Consider the following 21,643-nt stretch of genomic DNA (forward strand, 5'->3'; position numbering starts at 1 on the left):
CACATTTAAGGGTGGTGAGAGGCACCCAAGTGTCATGTCAGACCATTCAAAACCGTTTTACAGTTTGGGGGTAATTTTGACATTTGCAGCAGCTGCCCTGCCATGTACATCCTGAGGTACTGAGCTCCAAAAGATCTTGCCATTTTTGGACTTGAATCTTTCAGCAGGAGCAGCTTCACCACTGGTGACCTCCTCGAAACCAACCCTAACAACACAAAGGTCATCATTCACTCATTCATTTTTTTTATTTTGTTGAAATAGAGGTTCCTGACAAAGTCAAAAGGCCTTGATGTGATAAACAAATTTATGTGGTTCTTTTTATGCATTTAGAACTCAGAAAGGGTCGCTGCCAACCCTAACACAGGAGTAAGGCTATATATACTATATATACTAACTATAATTATAAATTCATAAATATGTAAATAAATAGTGCAAGGAGTCTGATCAGTGCAAACAAAAAGTTGTGCAAATGGCAGTGGAAGTGAAATGAAAAAGATACATACAGTAAGTCTGCCAAGGCAATGATGGGGGGTTAAGCTTCAGTTTGACAGACTAATGCCTTGCTCAAGGGCAATGTTAGGCGAATTAACCTGACACGTTTTTTGATAGAAGAAAAACATGGAAACTCCACACACAAGTGACAGATTTAAAACAATTACACGTATTGATTGTGTTACTTCAAACCATAATGTTGAAAATTTCACAATGTTAAGAAAATCTTTAGAAAATTTCTGAGATCTTGTCTCCAAAGTAATTATTCATTGATTAAATGTTTTTCATCTCTTCTGTCCTTTGGATATTAAGAAGCAGTTTGTCTGCTACCTGCTGCTGTGCACCGAAGGTCAATCTAATGAGAAAATCCTCTAAATCAAGTTCATTTCAAGCGGCACCTGATCTCATGTGCTTTACGTGATTCTTTCAGTCCAAATTCTAATAAGTGATTGCTGACACTTTCGCCCCCGCTTCAAACCCCTGAAACTGCCAGTAAACTCATACCCCTCATTTTACATACATACATATTTCTCCATTATGACGAATGATCTAATTCACTTTAAAGCATGCAAACACCATACATCAGTCGATTTAAAGCAAAGTATGTATCTGTTGTGTACATTGTCCTATTACTAGATATCTCAGCATTAGTCTTGATGATTTCGAAAGGCACTGTCAGGAGGAAAAGACATAGAATATTATGTAATAAGTGTTTGTTGTGTTTGAGTGCAGTTTTGGCCTAAAATCAGTTTCAAGGAGTTGCAAGTAATCTACACAGCAAAAGGGCCTGGGACTGGTTATAGTAATAAGAAGACAGCAGAGGATTTTGGACAAGAAGTCTTCAACAAGTTTATTTACAAGCTTCTTGTGCTACCGACAGACAAAACACTCCACACTGAAATTCCAATTACATATGAAAATATATATTTGGACAATGAGGCAAGATCACAAATTTTAGAAAAGCAATGGCTTTATTTTGAAAATATATTTGGCCACTACTCTGACTACTCTGTCAGAGCTGGAAGAACCTCTCAGAGACAAACTAAACAAGCTAACCCTCAACAAGAAATAAATGAGAAATAACAACAATACGTCTTTGTGATGTTTCCTGGGCCAAACTCCTGGCTGTATTTACAATCAGTCATTACTATGGTCTTGTCTCAGAGAGGTGTGGTTGGGGTAGAGGATGTGGTGGGGACCGTCACCGGGTGCAGCCCCAGGTCCAGGGTGGGAGTTTCTTCTGGTGGTGGAGGGCTCTTCTTCTGGGCCTCCAGCTTCTCCGTCAGCTGGCTGTACAGTTCCTTCACCGGCTCACCGCTCTGTGGACACCAGCACAGCACGGGATCACATCAGTTACAGGAAATACAACACATGCTGTGAAGTATGACAACGTGCAAAGACACATGCATTTTAAATGTTGCTATAGTGGCTGGGTCGGAGTTCACTGATTTTGATAGTTCATTAAAAATGTCACATTAATTACAAAGTGCCATTATTATGTTACTAGAGCAACTGTGTTCTACTACCGGCATGTTGCTGTTGCTGGACAAAGCAACTGAATAGTAGTGTCTGCATTGAGTCCTAGTGCATAGGGGTTGGAGAGAGGCATGTGTGAAAGAGAGCGGGAGAAAGTGTTCTCAGGAAGAGGTACAGCGCACGAGATGTAAGATCACATATAATCAATTTAAATAAACTAAGTGATCAACTGAATGTGCTTAGGTACAGTATTAAATGGTGCCAACACCAAACACCAAACCAGACAGAGTTTAAAAGATTTCATGCCGATAAAGTTTACCGTCAGACTGGAATGAGTGTTTTCACAACAGCGTTGTGTGAATAGCTTGACAAACGTACAAATGCGTGAAGATGTATTGAATATTATATTTCAATGTGTGAGTGAGAACTTGGCATCCATAAACATTAACATGTGGAACTGTATCCTACCTTACCGGTCAGTGTATCGCAGTTTTATTTCAAATAAGGAAGTGAAAACGGAAGTGAAGCCAACCTGTTTGGGGGGTTCAAGTGTTTTGATCAAAGTTTCCATGAGCGATGGCAGCACTTTGTGGTGAAGATGCAGCAACATACGCAATGTATGCCTGTGGACGTTCTCTTTGCTGTAACAGATTGAGGAAGGAACAAAACATTGGTTACCAGATAGCACAGTGCAGTATGGGCCTCACATACCAAACAGTATGGCAATACTATTTAAATGTGTTTTCTCTAGAATGGTTATAGCACTTCATGATAAGCTTCCATCTTCACCTAGCGGTTGAAATACCTATTTTGAGTGAAAATTTGATCTGACCACGCTATGCTGCAATAAGTGGCATTGAGTAACTAGCAACAAATTGGATATTGAGCAGGTGTTCTAGCTCACGTTGGGGTCAGATTGGCTTGTGGTGGACGTTTTCACAGTGACCACATCAATACAAATCACATATGAATTAGATCTTGGATCGTACATGCAGTTGAACAAAACTGATGTAAAACAAAATCAGATTTGGGCCACTTCAGCCAGTAATGTGAACTTTTCCTTTACAGTGACAATGGGACAAGGAACCCACCTGGAATAAGAAGTTAGGAGGAAACCATCAAAGACAACAGAGCAAAATTCCTCTGAAATAAATTCCTCAGAGAGCAGGGTGAGGTGTCCAGTCAGTAGGTGCAAGAAGATATCGCCAAAGGCCATGTCATTGTAGGTCTCCACTGTGGGTGAAAGGCAGTGATATACATCTCTTACTGGAAGGAATCAAACTGCTAGAAAAGGTTTTGGTAAAACATTGTGTATCAAAGTCAAACCACAACTGCACTTGTCATTTTCCAATCTAAGGGGCATTGCATTTAAAATGTGAGTTTCAATCATTTGATTGAGGACATATAGAGACTTTGCATGATTTTAGGAGACACTGGCAATGGTAGTGTCACTGTTAATGAATGCAATCAGGCAAACAAAAGAGATGCAGAGTCAGAGGATGCTCACCCAGGGCTGGTAGAAGTCTTAGTAAGGCATTTTTGTTCCTTAGTTTGGCGATGTGGAGGATGTAATAGAGCCCCATTTCACAGGCCACCCTGTTCTCCTGCAGGTACCTGAGATGCAAAAACACCAATGATCACAACGACCCTCAGCTATGTCATGGCTCACTCCATTTCCATCAACTGTTTTTGAGAACCACATCATAACCACTATTTTTCAGTTGTTCACTGTCGTATCAATCCCTCTCCTGTTCTTCTCCATACATCAAAGTTGTTTTCATCAGTAAATACAACTTTTTTTCCCCCCAAGTCATCTATGCCCCTGCAAAGCATTTGGCCTTACTTCCCTTCCTGAGAAGTGGTTTAGTGATGTCATTGCTGTTCTTGTGTGTCAATTTTGGTCGGCCTTTGGATACAACTGATTTTACCAGTTTAGGCAAAGCCCACATTTGATTATTGACCTAGTAAGACCTAGACCTAGTGCAGAATCTAAAATATTTTCCCTTTTAATTTACACGCCATTGATTTAATTTTTTGGTTTATTTACAGGTTTAAATACAGATAAAGTTATAACATTTTCAACTTGCTCTTTGAGAAAAAAACGTCAATCCCTGTGTGCACAGTGACTGGATGATGTGAAGGCTGAACAATGTACAAAAGTGACTGAGAAAAACGGTTATACTATTTCCACGTAGATTTTAGTCATGCTACATATGTCAATGTAGAGAAAAGAGAATGTGTCCATCGAACAGTGAGGAAAGATATTTAAACTTTAAAAAAGCATGAACAGAGTAACATCCTCCAGTGTTTACCTGGTGAAGGCGTCTGGTAGAGCAGTGGGGTAGATCAGCGAGCTCTTCTCCTCACTAGGAAGCTTCTGCTCTACAGTGAAAGTGTGGTCATCCACAACCACCGACATCATGGCGGGCAGGAACCGTGTCACTACTTCCAAATCCTGACAATGGACACATAGGGAGCCAGATAGTTGTGATAGATTTCAATTTATTCCATTGCAATGTTTTTGGACCTATACTGTATGTATGGCAAGATTCTAAGGCATGATCAGATGGAAACTAACAGATTGAATCAGGTGGTGTTAACTAACTCATATTAAACTAAATCAATTGCTATGTGGGAGAGGTAAAAATGGGTGTGTTTGGGGGCATTTGCTGAATCCCAGACAGGCAAAACATTATCTCTAGAGCAAACTATTTATAGGACTATACTACTATATAGGCCATTCTACGATAATACAAGAAGCCTTGTGTAATTGAAGTATAAAGCCAGTTGTCTGATTGACAAAAGCCGACTCTGGTTCTGCTTTCTTGGACCACTGATAAGGTTTAAAACAAATGGTGCACTTACCAAACGAGGCTCTTTGAAGACCTGGCTGTCAATCATATCCCAAGCCCCTTGGCCAAGTGACAGCATCCGCAGAAGCAGCATCAAATCTGTACTGTCCTAAGAAAAAGAGGAAAGGGCATAATGTTTGGATGGCACACAAGAGTAAGCAAACTAGGGCCCATAATGATTCATCAATCAATAATTGCCGTTTTGAATTGACCAAATTAATATGTTTCTATATTCTAATAATATGTTTCTTTAGTGCATACTGTATGTTGTGCTTTATAAAAGAGCAGCTGTAGTTGAAGACTAGGCACAGAAGGTTGCCAATCAAGCAAACACTGCTTACTTTCAGTACTTTTTAAAAAACTTTTAAACCAAGGACGCAATTTAAATAATGACAGCACATTTATTTTGCTTTTTTGTTATAGTTAAAGGAAATATATTTGTTATTCATTATTCATTTATTGGAGGAAGTGGAAGCCGTTAGACGTTGAAAGTTTAACTGTTCATTTGTCAATTTTTGTAAATTTTTTGACATATATATGTTAGCTCTAGTAACCCTCAACAAGATCTATGTGTGAACAACCTATTAGGAGTTCTTTCCAAGCAAAATATCATACAAGCACCAGTCCACAAGAGATTAATCAATTATGCATCGTTAAGGAGGTTAAACTGTATTTTTGCAGTTCTTAATGAATGCCCTTAGAAACAGGAATTGATCACTAAGTGTCTAGCTTTTGTTCGGACATATGTTAATAATCTCCTGTTTTTTTGATGTTGGCCAAGGATACAAGGAATGCCCAAATGTTAATCAGTACATGGATTGTGAAAACCAATATCCATTTAATTTTCAATTGCCAACACACGTTATCTCCTCCCTGTTGGCTAAACTTGACACCAAAACCAACACTCAACAAAAACACACACACACACACACACACACACACACACACACACACACACACACACACACACACACACACACACACACACACACACACACACACACACACACACACACACACACACACACACACACACACACACACACACACACACACACACACACACACACACACACACAAAGATACAACACTGATATGGTTAACAGGCTGGGTTAAAGAGTAAAGATCGGTTTTCTAATATGGTAAATGTGAGATAAGATGCTCACCCTGGGTAAAGAGTCCTGGCTCAGCAGCTCTTGCAAGTTCCTCATGATACTCAGTACGAGGGTATTACAGGCAAATGGGTCACACAGGATCATGGAAAGGTCCCTGGAAAGCACACAGATGAGTTCCAAATATCTGAATTGTTTTCCTTCACAGGTTCTAGCTCAACTTGTCAAGAACTCATCATTAATAATTCTTTTGACATTTTCCGTAACTGGAGAAACCCTGAGAGATCCTGTGTTCCATCAGCCCTCTTAACTCCCTGGTATCCCTCCTCTCTTACCCCAGCACTTGCTCTTGTCCCTTCTTCACACCGTCCAGAAAACCTTGCAGCTCTCTGGCTCGCTTGCCATCAACAAACTTCTCACGAATGCAGGCATCCAAACACCAAGTGAACTGCAAAAGTACAAACACAGAAATACACAACAGTGCAAAATAAGGCAACGCATTAATTAAAAAACCCAAAGAGCTGTAGTGGAATGACAATTTGGAAAAACATGAACCTCTGGATTTTATCGATGTCGGATTATCCTTTTGCTTGATCTATCTCTTCTGCTATAACAACTGAATTAAGATCATTTTATCTGATGGACTGACTGGCCTTCAAATGATTGTGCTATTACCGTATGGCAGGGGTCAACAGAGCAGATCTCACTGATATCTAGGTCATGGAGGGACATGAGCAACTCTGCCCTCAGTGTGCAGTAGTGAACATTGCGAGTTCGCAGAAAGAGGGTTCGTAAAAACTGCAGGACCATGTCATACAGCTTCACGTTCTTTCCAATCATCTGGGTCAGCTTTAGCACCACCTGCAGTACAACAGACGACAGGGAAAGTTACCATGACATATCACCAATGCACACCACAACGCTCCTCATTTCAGAATGATCCCATTTTCATATCAGGGCCATAGTCATCTATGAAGTCACTGAGGTCCGGATCTCAGTAATAATGTTATATTTAAAAAAATAAACATTTGTTCCCAAAAAAGCTAATAGGTTTGTTTGTCTGTGTAATTTTGGTATAATCTGCTAATTTTTAGTGTTCTTCAAATGGATTTACATAGTCTTGAAATCGTCAATAAAATGAATAAATGAAGTAAAAAAAACAAAAGATCAATCAATCAATAGATAGATAACCCCCCCCCCCCCCCCGGACCTCGGTATTACCAAAACCCTGGCTGTGGCCCTGTATGATGCAACCAATTTATTAAAAGTTGATACTGTGACACACCTCGCCTTGGCGTCTTGTTTTGGGGGAAGGACTGAAGAAATTGTGCAGGATGGAGAGGTCGCTGCTGAACAGAGCCGCCTCTTTCTCCACAATGTACTGCTTGAGGAGGGGTGAAACTTCATCCCCAAACAAAGCCTGATTGTCCTGCCAGATCTGCCGCTTCACCTCCACAGCACACACCTTGTACAACTCCTTGTCAGCCATGACCATCTTCAGCTTTTTTTCTGGCACCTGCAGGTGGGATCAAGTGTTACAGGTGAAGGGATGCCTTTACATTTGCATACTGACCTTTGCTTTTCACACATTTTGGGGGAAGGTGGCTCATTTAAATTGTTCACATTTATAACTATGGTTTCAACCTGTGTGCCTTGGTGGGATTTAGTAATGGGGAATGTGACAAAATAACTTGGTTCTTCTTATTTAGTGAGATCGGACATAAAACACCTCAATGATGCTGAAACATGTACACATCCATCTTCGATAGATGTGAATGAATAGGCTCTTCTACAGCCAGTTTGCACCTCCACAATGCTGTAGCCAATACTTTTAATTAACATACTTTCAGGGTTGACAGTGTTTTACTTTAGTGTTGCTTATTACTCTACTTTACCTATTAAAGGTGTTCATCAAAGTGGATGCAATAATCACATTTCCGCACAGAGAACGTATTGATGGTGCCTTTCTTGCTTGCATGTTAAGGGAAGCTAGCCTGCCAAAAGTCAGCAGTGAATGAATCTCTAATCAATACTACAAAAACGCTGAAACCCAAGGGCTCATTGTTATAAAGTAGTTTAAATGTATTATCTTTACATGTAATGAGTCAGAAAGTAAATAAACCTTAAAGATAGACTTACCTTAGGTAGATGTTTCAGCACCTGCATTACCACTGGCTGAATAGATGGCATCTTCACTAGTGGAAAGCTCTTCTCCAGCAGCTCTTCAAGCTTCCCATATCTACGGTTAGATGAAAAAACACATTAATAAAAAAGTGCAGAGTTTATTACTAGAAGGCTGTTTTCACATTCCTCTTCTCTGCCATATTGAACACAATTGGGGCTGGGATGACGCGTCAGATCGTATAATGTGTGGGAGTATTTTAGACAGTTCTGCGAACTACAAATGGCTTTTCGCAGCAGTACAACTGCTCCGCACCAACACCAACCTAAGCGAAAGCATCGCGGAGCGCGTCGTCAAGGCAGCAGCAAGACGGCAACGTAAGTCCTGTTTACTTTGTGTCCCCGCCCACCAAGCATAATACACTAGGATGATCAATATGCCGAAAGTGTTTCTGCTTGGAGTCACTTGAAACTGAATTTGTAACTGTCTATGTCTACAGTCTTTCCTGCACCGCTGTTAACGTAACGTTATAATCAAGCGTTGTTATTTGGCTGTTTTATATTTTTATATTTCTCAGGACACACAAAGTCCTGAGTGAGTGAGTGAGTGAGTGAGTGAGTGAGTGAGAGAGAGAGAGAGAGATATGTATGTATGTGCTTAGGTGTTTAAATTGAGATTTCATACAGATTGCAAGTTTCAGTTATTATAGTGTTACTCAAATTGCACAAATTTGATATTAATGTTATATTAACATTATTGTAATAAATATAAAACAATTATTAATGTAATCAATTTATCATTAATATCTATTTAAGATGGTTTTATGTTGGGCAGCTAATCTTGAGGTTGCAGTTATTTCTTCTGAAAGTGACTTGAATATCACATTGCCTCATGTTTTGTTGTTGTTGAATGCAGATTGCGCTCCATCACTTGAATTGAAAAAGCAATATGTTGGATTGTAAAAGGGAGTTTTTTTTTTTAATAATCTGTAGATGAATCGTTACAAAAATAATATTAAGTTGCAGACCTTAACACAATATTGAGAGGCCTGACGTTAACTTCTTTTTGCATGTCCTGACATTATTCTGGAGTTCTGCATTAACGTTCAGAGGCCTATACTATGAAGCAGAACTCAGGATAGTTAGTTAAAATGAGGCTCATGTCTGTGGCTTTACTAATATCTCTCTGGTACAGAACACAATTATTCATCACCATCAACGCTATCATCCACCACCTATACAACCTGACTGTAGCTTAAGTCACAATTTATCACATTTCCTTGGTCAATCAATCAAGGTCAAGGTTCCAATCAATATTTCTTTCCTCTTTCCTCTTATTTCTCCCCTTCTCTTTGAAAAACAAAACCAATCTCAAAAATGTCCCACAACTGTACGCTCATTTGTATGTCAAATGGTTTCATAATTTCTGCTAGTTGCAGAAATATATACTGTATATATATAAGTATATATTCAGAACACCCATATTGAACACATATTGAGAGGCCTAATGTAAACTTCTTTTTGCATGTCCTGACATGGGTTGTGATATCTTGACTATGGGGATTCAATTTTGTTAAGTCGTCTTACACAATCGAGGCAGAGTTCTATTGAGCTTCCTTCATGGTCCCTAGGCTGTGGTCTTTAGACAAAATTAGACAAACACATTACTCAAAGTCAACAGGAACCAATAACAAATAATAATCTATATATGGCAATGTGTTACACACACGGACCCAGCTAAAATAACCGTGAACCGTGAGCTACTGCCCGCACTCAGCTTGGTAACCGGAGGGTTGCCGGTTCGATTCCCTGCATGGACCAAGAAAGTGGACTGGCAGCTGGAGCGCCCTTGAGCCCAAACTCCTCAAGGGCGCCCTTCAAGGTTTCCCTGTGTTGACCCCTCTGTAATGCAGGTGTGTGTTGTCATAAGACAGACTTCAGATGATGTGTTTGCATGATAATGTGTTTGCATGATAATGTGTTTGCATGTGATTTGACCCAATAAAGTTTCTATTCTATTCTATAACGCACCTGTCCTCCTCTTTGCCCTCTGCAATATGGGCAACTCGCTCCATCAGCTTGTCCCGCAGCTCGTCAAAGACAGACTGGTGGAACTCCAGCCGAGGCGTCCCATGGAGGTCCAGGAATGGAAGAGCAGACTGGAGAGTTGGCAGCAGGATGCCATTTTCCATCTGCAAGATACCACAGAGATTGTGTTTCACTCCCATATGAAGAAAACATCAGTTCACAACAGTATGTACTAATTTAAAATGTGACAGTGTAACCATGGTAACTATGGTTACATTTACAAACATAATATGCAATCAGCCACTTTGTGAACATAATTTGACTATTATGATATGAGGAGCATTAAGTCATTAGTTCACTTGTTACACATTCAACACAAATGCAAGTTTGCTGTACACAGATTGTACACATTTGAAATGGCATCATTGGGTGTCTTTACTTTTTTGTCAATCTGTTAGTGAACATTTCAGCAACTAACTGATATGAATGAATGATTGCAAAATGTAAAAAGTGACTGCATATACACTATGAAAAATGCTATTTAGCAGATTTTCGTTTGATAAATGTTCATTAAAAGCAAACTACATGTAAGGTACAACAAGGCACAAGCTCATCAAAGGAGAAACATTGAGATGTGGCATCGTGCTGTATCTCCATCTGTTCTGAAAAACAAGGAAAAGCTATTGATGAGTTTAACAGTGATTTGCCACTGAAAAGGCTTTGGGAGGTGGAAACCTTAGAGCTCAGAGCTTCTAGGAGTGTGGAAATTCAGTCATTTCCCTCGGGATAATAAAATGTCTTCTTATCTTATCTTATCTTAAATGGTTGCATAGGTCTCCTTGGTATTATGAAACTTTTTTCATGCTTTAAATTATTGTTCCAACGACAATCATGAATAAACAAGTGTTTGCATAATGAAGGCAATCTGATTATGTGGGAGGTGCAAGAGCCAAATTGCACATCATTAGCAATTATGGTTTCAATTTCCGCAATCGAACCAGGGACGTTCCGATTACCGAACGACCATGCTGAGCCATTCTACCGTCATCAATCCGTGTTCATGCTATTTCAATGAGCAATTTGAAAGTGGATTTTAGAAGAAGTCCTCCATGTGATATCTGATCATAATTAAGACGCGGACACATAGTTCGTCTCCTCGCCTGTAATATTGAACAAAGCCTTACCACTGATAGTGAATTGTTCTTCGATTGGCTGATGACAAATATGCAAATATATATGTTTGCTTTATTTGGCGGGCTCCTTGTAAAAGAGTATTTGTGCATAAGAGTCAAATCTTACTTACTGATTGAACCAATTATGATTGTTTTCGCGCGCGCACACTTTTTTATTCACGTTTAGATTACTAGCTAAATTACTGATAAGATCAAAAAGCTGGTTGCTAAAATTCTCCCCGCGACTAACAGATATAATTTAAACCGCGTGTTTAAGTGTAATTAGCAATATAACAAAAATAGTTTGTTACATTAGCTTGCGTTTTAATCAAGTAAACAACCGACTTACCTGGAACTGATCAATGGCTTTCAGAGGCTCCGTGCAGTTAGTGAGGGTTTCTTTCAGATCCTCGCCGTTGGATATCCCCAGCTCAGGCAGGCCCGCAAACATTTTCCGCTGGATTTTTCATCAATTTCAAGAATTACACTATCATGTGGAACGCCAGCAGGAGGGTTTGCAACCGCTAATAACAAAACACGCCTCTTACAACGTTTCCGCTATCAGCACACATTTCCTGTGGAGCAACTTTGTCAAAAGTCCGTCGGAATTAAACTAAACTAAAAGAGGTTCCGCTTGTATACGCGCAGCAGTACGCGCTCGCAATACTCATAAACAATGTATCTGGTAAATATGGCAGGAAATAATAAAGACATGTAAGATATACCACACTGGCAATGATTATGAGATGGAGCAAGAGGAGGACTCACGAGTGATTCCTTCAAATCTGCCACTACTTCAGTGCAACTATGATGGGGCTGAAACTGGACTATACAGAAAAAAAGCATTATTAAACTTTTATAGGTGGTTACAATTCCAAATTAATATAATTGCTCTCTGGGTAATTGATTTTATTATTCCTGTATATTATTAGTATAAATTGTTTTCACAGATTTAATGGCAATGTACTCCGGTCAAATCATCATCTTAATTTAGACATTTCTGTTCTAACCTTTATCAAAAGCGTCACCAGATTATCATCTGTGCAACAAATGTTGGTATCACCTGCAAAAATGTTATTATTATATTACTTAATTTCTGGTGAAACCTACCTAAAGAATTTAACAGTCAGTGGGTCAGTGTTCGGACCTAAAAAAGTTTAGGTCCGAACACTGACCCTTGTGGGACACCACATGATTTGATATCATGAATATCAGGATTAAATATCATGACTGACTACCATTGGCAAAACGCCAGGACATTTACTGGCGGGACACAAAGAAACACACTGCTGATGCTCCACATCATCATGCAGAAATGGCATCAAATGTCAACCGAAAACCTGACAAAAGATGAGATGATCAGCATAACAGCAGTAATCAATAATTATTTCTACTACTTAACCATTCAGTCTCTAAAATTATCTTAAAATGACTGATACACTGATAAACTGTATTGTTTTTATGCAAATATTCACTCATTTTGAATTTGACGCCTGCAACACGTTCCAAAAAGCCTGGGACAGGGGCAACAAAAGACTGGGAAAGTTGAGGAATGCTCAAAAAACACCTGTTTGGAACATTCCACAGGTGAACAGGTTAATTGGAAAGGTGAGTGTCATGATTGGGTATAAAATAATAAAATATCTTATCCTTGCTTGTGAACGACTGAGCCTTACGGGGACGCTCCCCAAAAGGCTCAGTCATTCACAAGCAAGGATAGATGAGATGAGATGAGATGAGATGAGATGAGATGAGATGGGATGAGATGAAATGAAATGAGATGAAAGTTTATTATCCCGAGGGAAATTAATGTGCAGCAGTTACAGTACAGTGCAGAATGAAAATGGGGCGAGGTTCACCACTTTGTGAACCACTGCGTGAGCAAATAGTCCAACAGTTTAAGAACAACATTTCTCAACGTACAATTACAAGGAATTTCGGGATTTCATCATCTACAGTCCATAATATCATCAAAAGATTCAGAGAATCTGGAGAAATCTCTGCACGTAAGCGGCAAGGCCGAATACCAACATTCAATGCTGGTGACCTTCGATCCCTCAGGCGGCACTGCAGTAAAAACCAACATCATTCTGTAAAGGGTATTACCATGTGGGCTCAGGAACACTCCAGAAAACCATTGTCAGTTAACACAGTTTGTCGCTACATCTAGTGCAAGATAAAACTCTACCATGCAAAACGGAAGCCATATATCGACAACACCCAGAAATGCCGCCGGCTTCTCTGGGCCTGAGCTCATCTGAGATGGACTGACACAAAGTGGAAAAGTGTGCTGTGGTCTGACGAGTCCACATTTCAAATTGTTTTTGGAAATCATGGACATTGTGTCCTCCGGACCAAAGAGAAAAAGGACCATCCAGATTGTTATCAGCGCAAACTTCAAAAGCCAGCATCTGTGATGGTATGGGGGTGTGTTAGTGCCCATGGCATGGGTAACTTGCACATGTGTGAAGGCACCATTTATGCTGAAAGGTACATAAAGTTTTTGGAGCAACATATGCTGCCATCCAAGTCTATTTCATGGCCTCCCTGCTTATTTCAGCAAGACAATACCAAACCACATTCTGCACGTGTTACAACAGCGTGGCTTCGTAGTAAAAGAGTGCAGAGACTAGACTGGCCTGCCTGTACTCCAGACCTGTCTCCCATTGAAAATGTGTGGCGCATTATGAAGCGCAAACTACGACAACGGAGATCCCGGACTGTTGAGCAACTGAAGTTGTACATCAAGCAAGAATGGGAAAGAATTCCACCAACACAGCTTCAACAATTAGTGTCCTCAGCTCCCAAACGCTTATTGAGTGTTGTTAAAAGGAAAGGTGATGTAACACAGCGGTAAACATGCCCCTGTCCCAGCTTTTTTGGAATGTGTTGGAGGCATCAAATTCAAAATGCGTGAATATTTGCCAAAAAACAGTACAGTTTATCAGTTTGAACATTAAATATCTTGTCTTTGTAGTGTACTTAATTGAATATAGGTTGAAAAGAATTTGCAAAGAATTGTATTCTGTTTTTATTTACGTTTTACACAATGTCCAACTTCATTGGAATTGGGGTTTGTATAATCATATTTATTACATAAAATGTAAACAATGTAAAAAAAAAATCAATTGATTTAACCTAAATGTAAGCTTGTGTCACATAAAATGGCATAATTGCAGTAGTTGAAATCGAATACGAGCTCATCATCTAAATCCAGTTGAAATTGTATCTTATTCCGTCATCTAAAAGAAGGCCTATTAAAAAAAAAAAACCGCCCTATTCCAAACGGAGTTGGGAAGCAGCTAGTAGCATCGTCCCTCATCCATATGATTTGAAAGAGTTGTTTTGTTTTTCATGAGGACTGTAACCACAAAAATATTGTGTCCACCATAAAGAAACAATAATGTTTTATTCTAAGATGAACACAATATATACAACATATTATGGGAATCATCACTTAATATGGGTATTACTTTTCTGTACTTATAACGTTTTACTACGATTATTACTGAAGCGCGTTAATTAGAGGGGGGCGCTCTACTTTCAATTGTCGTTAGCCACAGTCCGAACGTTAAGAAGAAGAAGAAGAAGAAGTAAGAAGAAAGAGAAGAAGACAGATATCCCAGAGTGCACTGCTGCTGCCTGGTTACCAAACAGCTGGGGTTGCTGAGATGAGTACAACTAACTTTCTTATTTAACGTTAGCTCGTCCGCCTGTGGGCTCCGAGATGAGCAGCGCGCGGACCGTCCTGCTTACCGCCGGTGCGGCGGCGTATGTAGCGCTTGGTTACGGACTGTGGGCTGCGATAGCTCCGGGAGAGGAGCGTCAAAAGGAAATGCTGAAGGTGAGGGGTTGCTGGAGTTGCTGCTCTCCCTCTACGTTGTTCTGCTCCGGTCATTATTATTTACTTCAACCCTGCCAGGGGGAGCTTGTACAGGGACACGAAAACGCAGCAGAGCGGTGAATAGGTTTTGGCTACAGTCCTGATGTCCACCAGCTTCATTTTACACACCGCAGATCAGACAGCAAGGAGGGCACGTGTGAAGTCTGTAGCCAATAGGAACAACCCTCCCGGAATTGAACACATTTTAACTATATTCGAAGTTTGAGTTATGATTAGGTTAACATAGTGATAATTATGCATAATACTCAGCAATAAGGAAAAATAGAGCTGGATTGCAGTCCAGACTGAATAGTAAAAAATAGATTAGAACAATTATAAATAAATATAAAGTGACATGAGTTCAAGAAGTGACTAGGTCCTGTGACCGGTGTCATCACTGGTTAATGTCCACCTTATCCAGGTGGGAGAGGGCGGTGTGCACTGTCAGGGCGATCACATTGGCTGTGGATCTGTTTCGCCAGTGGAGAATTGATGCCGGTCCAGGGTGTCAGGAAGGGTGGAGCAGATATGGATTTTAACTAGCTGTTCAAAGCACTTCATGGTGATGGATGTGAGGGCTACAGGACGGTAGTCGTTCAGGCAGGTAATGGCCTTGTAGTGGTCCAAGTCTTGTAAGCCTGCTATGACACATTCAGTGCTTCGCCTCTGTGAGATCCTCCTGCCACCTTATGCCCTTCATATGAACTAGAACAATGTGGTCAGATACTGTGAGCCACACAGTGCACACTTTTTTTTTAGTGCTTGCTAATGCAATGTGAATGATCTGCAAATATAATTTATCTGGAATCTTTTCAGGTGAACATTCAGTTTAAAAACATGACTAAAGGTGGAAATACTCATTTGTGTTGATGTTTGAGTGAACTGAGTGAAGGCTTACAGTTGAAAAGCTGTTGGTGGCTCCTGAACTGTTTCTGCCTCATGCTGTGTGCCCCATCAGGACCTGCCGGAGGCCAACCCTCTGAGAATGGCTGAGACGAGGAAGAGGAACGCACTGGTGATGCAGGTGTTGAAGGAGGCAGCTGAGACCAATGACAACGTTGCAAGGGGATTTAAAGGTGTTTCAAAGTAGAAAGGAGCCCACATCTGCAAGAATGCTGGGCCACAACCTGTCAAAGCAGCCATGGACATGATAATTTAAAGGAAAGTTAATTGTGAATGTCTGCTGAAAGTCACTGTAAAATTAATAAATGGTTAAACGATCTCAGTTTGCTGTTTAATTGCAGATGTAGCTATGGAACCTAGATTTGCTTGCCAATTACATGTTCAAAAGGAACATGTGATTATAAAGAAATGTTATCCCACCATAGTTCCTGTCATTGTGACAAACTCATAAAACAACAAATGTACCCCAAAAATGGTTTCAAGACAAAAAAAACTTCAGAATGTTGACGAGAAAATAATTAAGTAATATGTTTGGAAAACATTTATCTGACCTCATGTTCTTTATCAAGAATGGAAAATTGAAGACGTTTTTCGAACGCTCTTTTAATTTATTATATATATTTTTGAAACGACTTCAGGTTGTAAAGAGTTAATACAAAATTCGTAACGTCATATGTCACCGGAAGCAAAACGCAGGTTCTCTTCTTGCCCGGAAGTAATCAAGCTTCGCGCCTGTTGCCCACACTCGGACATTTGCTGCTGGACATTGCATCATGTAAGCATAAGAGTTTGAAATGTTCGGTTCATTTGTAGCCTTTGTAGCCTTTGTCGCCTTTGTCAACAGTTAACCGGATGCATGCGTACAAGTGCCAGTCAGAGTCAGCTAGCGCACACGGTACACGGTGTACCTGCTAGCTAAACGGCATAGCTTTGTGTACATGTCGTTCTAATGCTTTGAAGCACACATGCCTGTTAGCTGAACACAGCGTCTTGTCCAGGTGATAGCCGGAGCCGGACCGTTTCATGCATCGCGTTCTACGACAACTGTTTCGATCTCTCGCAGATAAAATTCCGTTGTGGATGAATTCGAGTTCACGAACGGACCAGTCTATCCCATCTGTTGGGGGTAATGTTAAATGTTAAACGGGTTGAGTTCGTGAGACTTCATTAAAGCTAATACAACCTGTGCAAAATGCAAAATGGCGTTGCACCATTTTTATTTATCTCATCAATTGGGATTAGAACAGGACAACGTAGGAATCAAGCAGGGGATCGGGACTAAAGCGCCATTATTCTACATTTTTGCCCAATAAAACTCAAAGAAGATCCCCTGTAGAATTGACTGAGATGTAATAAACTGCAATGAATTTTATTGAATTCGTGGGGCTGAAGCGAAACTGGTTTTCAATTCCGACATTGAGGTTGCTCGCTAAGCTTTTGTGACCATTGTTTTGTTCGTTCTTAAGATAAAGCGCCCAGTGTGTAATGAGAGAAATGACTGAAGTAACTGCCCCGATATATGTTACAAATGCAAAACTTGCGCCATAAAAATGTGCTTGATTTCCAACCCAGGAGCAGAGTGAGAGGGGAATATGCAGGAACGACTGTCAATGACTTGTGTTTATATTGTGCATTAAAATGTGATCTCCGTATCCAGATGTATACCATTTAGATAATAACATTCGATGATGAGACGTGCATTTGAAACAATTTGCCTAATCTGTGTTTCGCTGTGCTGTTTAACATTACTAATGTGTTGTGCATCAGTCATCTAGGTCATGGTATCCATGGACAGTTAAAGGCTTGAGAAGATGATGTTTATAACTCATGGGCAGATCTTATCGCATGAATACGCTTCTCCTGTTCATGTTGCATTTACACAATGCTTCTTTCATTTGGCAGAGAACTGAACACAATGGAAGCCTCACCACATATGTATGTAGTCAGGGTTCCATTGATATCAGTGATCAGATGGGGCAGGATTGATCCCGATCCATTCTGTGAGCATTTACACCTTGTGACACCATAAGACGTGGTTATTTGGATAATGTAGCTGGATGAGGGAACGCATGTTAATGCCACATGTAAATGTCCAAACTCATCTGTTTGATGGCAATGCGTACAAACCTTGACCTGTATTCATCAGATAATGTAACCATATTGAATACCAATCCACATGTTAATGCAAGGTGTAAATGCAAAGGATGTCTATCATACACGGAATTGTGAAAATTCTTCTGAATGACCAATGGACTTGCAGTAAGAATGAGAAATGACTTTTGGTCCGTTTCTTTGCAGAATGCCTCGATCAAAGGAAGTGTTGTCTTCCACATCAGGAAGTGACTCCGACAGTGATGTGGACACCAAGGTTTGTGCTCGTCATGTTAGATTGTGGTGAACTGAACTGCTTGAAAACAGGAAAGGCGATTTAAAAGACATGACACATTTGACCTTATTCAGGTTGTCTTATCAGTCAGAGTGCTGCTCAGCCCAGAAAATATGTGACTGGAATTTCATGAAGAATAACTTTTTCAGGCAAAGAGAAAGAAGCCCAGTGCACCAGAGAAACCAGCAAAGAAAGTGAAGAGTGGCGAGAGTTCCAAGCCAGGCAGCTCATCCAAAGGCAACAGTGACAATGACAACATGTTCCAGGTACAGTCTCTGGGTGATGTAATCTGCTGTCTGAGTAGCGGCTCCTAGAAAATGACGCCTCTCCTGTTTGCTCACATCTCACCATAATTCTGATGATGTCCTGTCGTTGCTCGTCCAACTTCAACACATGCTGATGCTGCATTTTAGATACTGCCACTCCCATCTACAACTTGCTAATAATCTTAAGATTATCGCTTGTGGCCAATCTTATTTGGGCTTTCTCAGATGTGAGCCTCTACCAATCCTAGCCACCCAGGTAATCAAAATCTCCGATATGGTCATTGTTTTCAATTTGGTCTCCAGTTTCTCCTATTAAAGTGAGAACCACTGTTGCCTCTGGCTTCTATGTAAGATGATACATGGGTTTAGATCAGGGCCGGTGAAATTTGGACCTTTCACAGAACTTAGTCACACGCTGGATCCCACCATCAAATTCACCAGGGAAGCTTTGGGGAAACATTGCAGTTTAGAGGAAACCCACTCACACAGACCAACACATTATCCCACGCAGCTGAAGCAAGTGAAGAAGCCCTTCAGATACAGTGAAATGTCTCCACGTCTATTTTCCAGTCCAGTGAATGCGCAAACCTCCTAGAAGTTAGTTTTCCAGGTCCACTTTGCCTTCTTTATCACAATTCCAGAACATTTTCAAGTAGAGCACCAGGTAAGATTACGTCTCTAAAGCAAAGAGACTGTTGCCGAGGCTTTTGTCGTTTTCTCAGAAGTTTGCTTTGCCTGTTACAGATCGGAAAGATGAGATATGTCAGTGTCAGGGACTTCAAAGGCAAAGTCCTGATTGACATCAGAGAGTACTGGATGAACCAAGACGGAGAGATGAAGCCAGGCAAGAAAGGTAAATCACACCAAGAATGTTTAAGTTAATCCAAACAGTGACGTAGGCAAAGCTGCTGTCAGGAAATGACTCGGATACGCTGCAGCCACTTCATTAGGTATAAAGACACCTCTAGTTCTGGGTAGGACTAGATCAGTTAAGGTTATTGACAGAGTGGCTTCAACAAGTGACTAGAAACTAGGACGGCACAATGAATGATTGAAATCGACACCACAATTTTCCCCGCTAACAGCATACTACAAGAAAATGAGTGCAGTTCATATTATAATTGCAATATCAGCTGCAAACACTCCCTCACATATCTGTTCACGCGGTAACCCAGGCCTCATGGACTTAGTGAAACCTGAGTATCTCTGCTGCAGATACCTGCCACACACCACTCCTTTACAGCTTTTAAAAGACAGAATCAATCCAGTCTGTTCTTGTTTTGTCTAAATGCGTTCACTCGCATTTTTTCCTTTGTGCACTGGGTACACAATCTCCCTCAGTGTTAATAAGTTTAAATAGCAAAGTGAATATAGAGCAGTGAGTCGTATGTTATGGCTGATGATGGTTTACAGTCAAATGTTTTAATTTAGTATTTTTTCTTGATTGTTTTTCGTGATGAATGTCAGTGAGTTGATCTTAATCCTTGGTCCCAGAATTGAAAGCAGCTATTAAATTACAATTAAACGACACTACCGGAGGTTAAATGTGTTTAAATGTGTTTGTGCTCACTGCTCTTCTTGTCAGTGGTGTGATCGGCTCATGTCAGGTGCTTGTTTTTAAAGTTGTGCCATTATTGCCGTATTTTGCAATGCAAGTAAGAATGCATCGTTGTCTTTTTACTGATACATTAATGATAACCTGATAACCTGATTTGTTTAAAATAACTTTTAGGTATTTCTCTGAATCCTGAACAATGGAACCAGCTGAAGGAGCAGATTTCTGACATTGATGATGCCATAAAGAGAACATAAACATTCTTTGTCATGTTCTGTGTGATCTAACTAAAACTGTTTAGCCTGTTTTGTAAAGAGCCTGGATTTTTTTTGTAATGAACTTGTTTAGTCAGTAGTTGGTTTTGTGTTTGAAACTTGTTTTTCAGCTGTTAGGAGCAGCAGGTGGTTGATATTATTCAGTATATGTTTTGTATTGAATAAAAGAAAAGGCACTAGCTTTATTTGGCTGTTAAGTCAGTGTGTACATGATAAGACTTAGTTTGATCTTGATTATTTGTATTCTGTGTCAGCCGAGCCCACTGTTCATGTAATGAGCTGCAGGTTTTAAAAATAAACATTGTTAAACTGATTTATAATCTCATTGAGGCAACGCAACGAAAACGGACCAGTCATTCCTAAACAAAGTCAACTAATTTTTTTCTCCATGTAATTTACTGAGTCCATACCCAAAGTCAAATGTGAGTTGGTGTTTGGTGCTGCACAACATATTTTTTATGAATGTGGTGTCCACAAAATTGACGTTTTTATGTGAAACATAAAAATCCTCTTATACCATCCATAGACGGCATAATAGCTTTCTAATGCAGAAGCATTCTGATCTAAATTTGTTTTTCAAAAAAAGGTTCCCAATTATGTTTAGATTTGTTAAATATTAATGTTTTATGAACATGTTCCGTGTAATGTGTTTGCTTCAGTTCCCAAGAACATTCCAGGTGGTGGTAGATTGCATTTTTTTGCATGTAACCAGAATCCTTTGAATCTCGAAGGGGAGCCACAAACCTTTGTCAACAGGTACTTCTTAGCATTCCATTAAAAACTTAACACATGGATCATGGGCTCTTGAAATAAATAAATGGGACTTATCAAAGTTGAACGTAATTATTGTGGGTCCACATTGCTGGCTGACTGGTGAGGCTGTGCAAAAGCCGAGGGCCAAATGCTCGCCCACCCCTGGTCCGATAACCTAAGTGACTTAGTGGCTGTAAATGGGGTCAAAATTCAAATAATAGACAGGAGTTGTTTGTGAAGCAGGTGAATAATGAATTGCAGTATCCTAGGCGAGATGAAACAAATGCGTGAATTATGGACCATCATCATTGCGTAAATTTCTGGAACATGTTAAAGTAAATAGTGTGCCAAGACTCACTGTGCACTTCT

General features: G+C 40.1%; 3 protein-coding genes across 3 annotated transcripts; 2 read left to right on the forward strand and 1 right to left on the reverse strand.

Annotated features, from left to right (window-relative positions):
- Positions 1–1,330: 1,330 nt before the first annotated feature.
- On the reverse strand, positions 1,331–11,829 carry nelfb (negative elongation factor complex member B). The gene is made up of 13 exons (XM_076165206.1): positions 11,603–11,829; positions 10,085–10,245; positions 8,072–8,171; positions 7,218–7,448; positions 6,608–6,793; positions 6,268–6,380; positions 5,987–6,089; positions 4,834–4,929; positions 4,281–4,423; positions 3,476–3,582; positions 3,060–3,201; positions 2,501–2,609; positions 1,331–1,811 (listed from the first exon to the last, which is right to left on the reverse strand). Exons 1-13 carry the CDS (start codon positions 11,702–11,704, stop codon positions 1,653–1,655), a joined length of 1,752 nt encoding a protein of 583 aa, XP_076021321.1. The 5' UTR covers positions 11,705–11,829; the 3' UTR covers positions 1,331–1,652.
- A 3,023-nt stretch (positions 11,830–14,852) lies between these two features.
- Positions 14,853–16,361, forward strand: uqcc3 (ubiquinol-cytochrome c reductase complex assembly factor 3). Its single transcript, XM_076165140.1, has 2 exons — positions 14,853–15,097; positions 16,095–16,361. Exons 1-2 carry the CDS (start codon positions 14,981–14,983, stop codon positions 16,224–16,226), a joined length of 249 nt encoding a protein of 82 aa, XP_076021255.1. The 5' UTR covers positions 14,853–14,980; the 3' UTR covers positions 16,227–16,361.
- A 353-nt stretch (positions 16,362–16,714) lies between these two features.
- LOC143012124 (activated RNA polymerase II transcriptional coactivator p15-like) lies at positions 16,715–21,091 on the forward strand. The gene is made up of 5 exons (XM_076165187.1): positions 16,715–16,814; positions 18,338–18,407; positions 18,575–18,691; positions 19,436–19,544; positions 20,424–21,091. Exons 2-5 carry the CDS (start codon positions 18,339–18,341, stop codon positions 20,501–20,503), a joined length of 375 nt encoding a protein of 124 aa, XP_076021302.1. The 5' UTR covers positions 16,715–16,814; position 18,338; the 3' UTR covers positions 20,504–21,091.
- Positions 21,092–21,643: the final 552 nt, after the last annotated feature.

The sequence above is a fragment of the Genypterus blacodes genome, unplaced genomic scaffold (assembly GCF_046128005.1).
Source record: "Genypterus blacodes isolate CSIRO-AG114 ecotype Tasmania unplaced genomic scaffold, CSIRO-AGI_Gbla_v1 ptg000141l_1, whole genome shotgun sequence".
Taxonomy (NCBI): Eukaryota; Metazoa; Chordata; class Actinopteri; order Ophidiiformes; family Ophidiidae; genus Genypterus; species Genypterus blacodes.

Coding starts and splice junctions, on each gene's coding strand:
- nelfb (XM_076165206.1), bottom strand. CDS start 11,704: ATGTTTGCGGGCCTGCCTGAGCTGGGGATATCCAACGGCGAGGATCTG. Junction 8,172..10,084: donor GAGGGCAAAGAGGAGGACAG/GTGCGTTATAGA, acceptor ATCTAACCGTAG/ATATGGGAAGCTTGAAGAGC. Junction 2,610..3,059: donor CTCCTAACTTCTTATTCCAG/GTGGGTTCCTTG, acceptor AATCTGTTACAG/CAAAGAGAACGTCCACAGGC.
- uqcc3 (XM_076165140.1), top strand. CDS start 14,981: ATGAGCAGCGCGCGGACCGTCCTGCTTACCGCCGGTGCGGCGGCGTAT. Junction 15,098..16,094: donor GTCAAAAGGAAATGCTGAAG/GTGAGGGGTTGC, acceptor GTGCCCCATCAG/GACCTGCCGGAGGCCAACCC.
- LOC143012124 (XM_076165187.1), top strand. CDS start 18,339: ATGCCTCGATCAAAGGAAGTGTTGTCTTCCACATCAGGAAGTGACTCC. Junction 18,692..19,435: donor ACAATGACAACATGTTCCAG/GTACAGTCTCTG, acceptor TGCCTGTTACAG/ATCGGAAAGATGAGATATGT. Junction 19,545..20,423: donor GATGAAGCCAGGCAAGAAAG/GTAAATCACACC, acceptor AATAACTTTTAG/GTATTTCTCTGAATCCTGAA.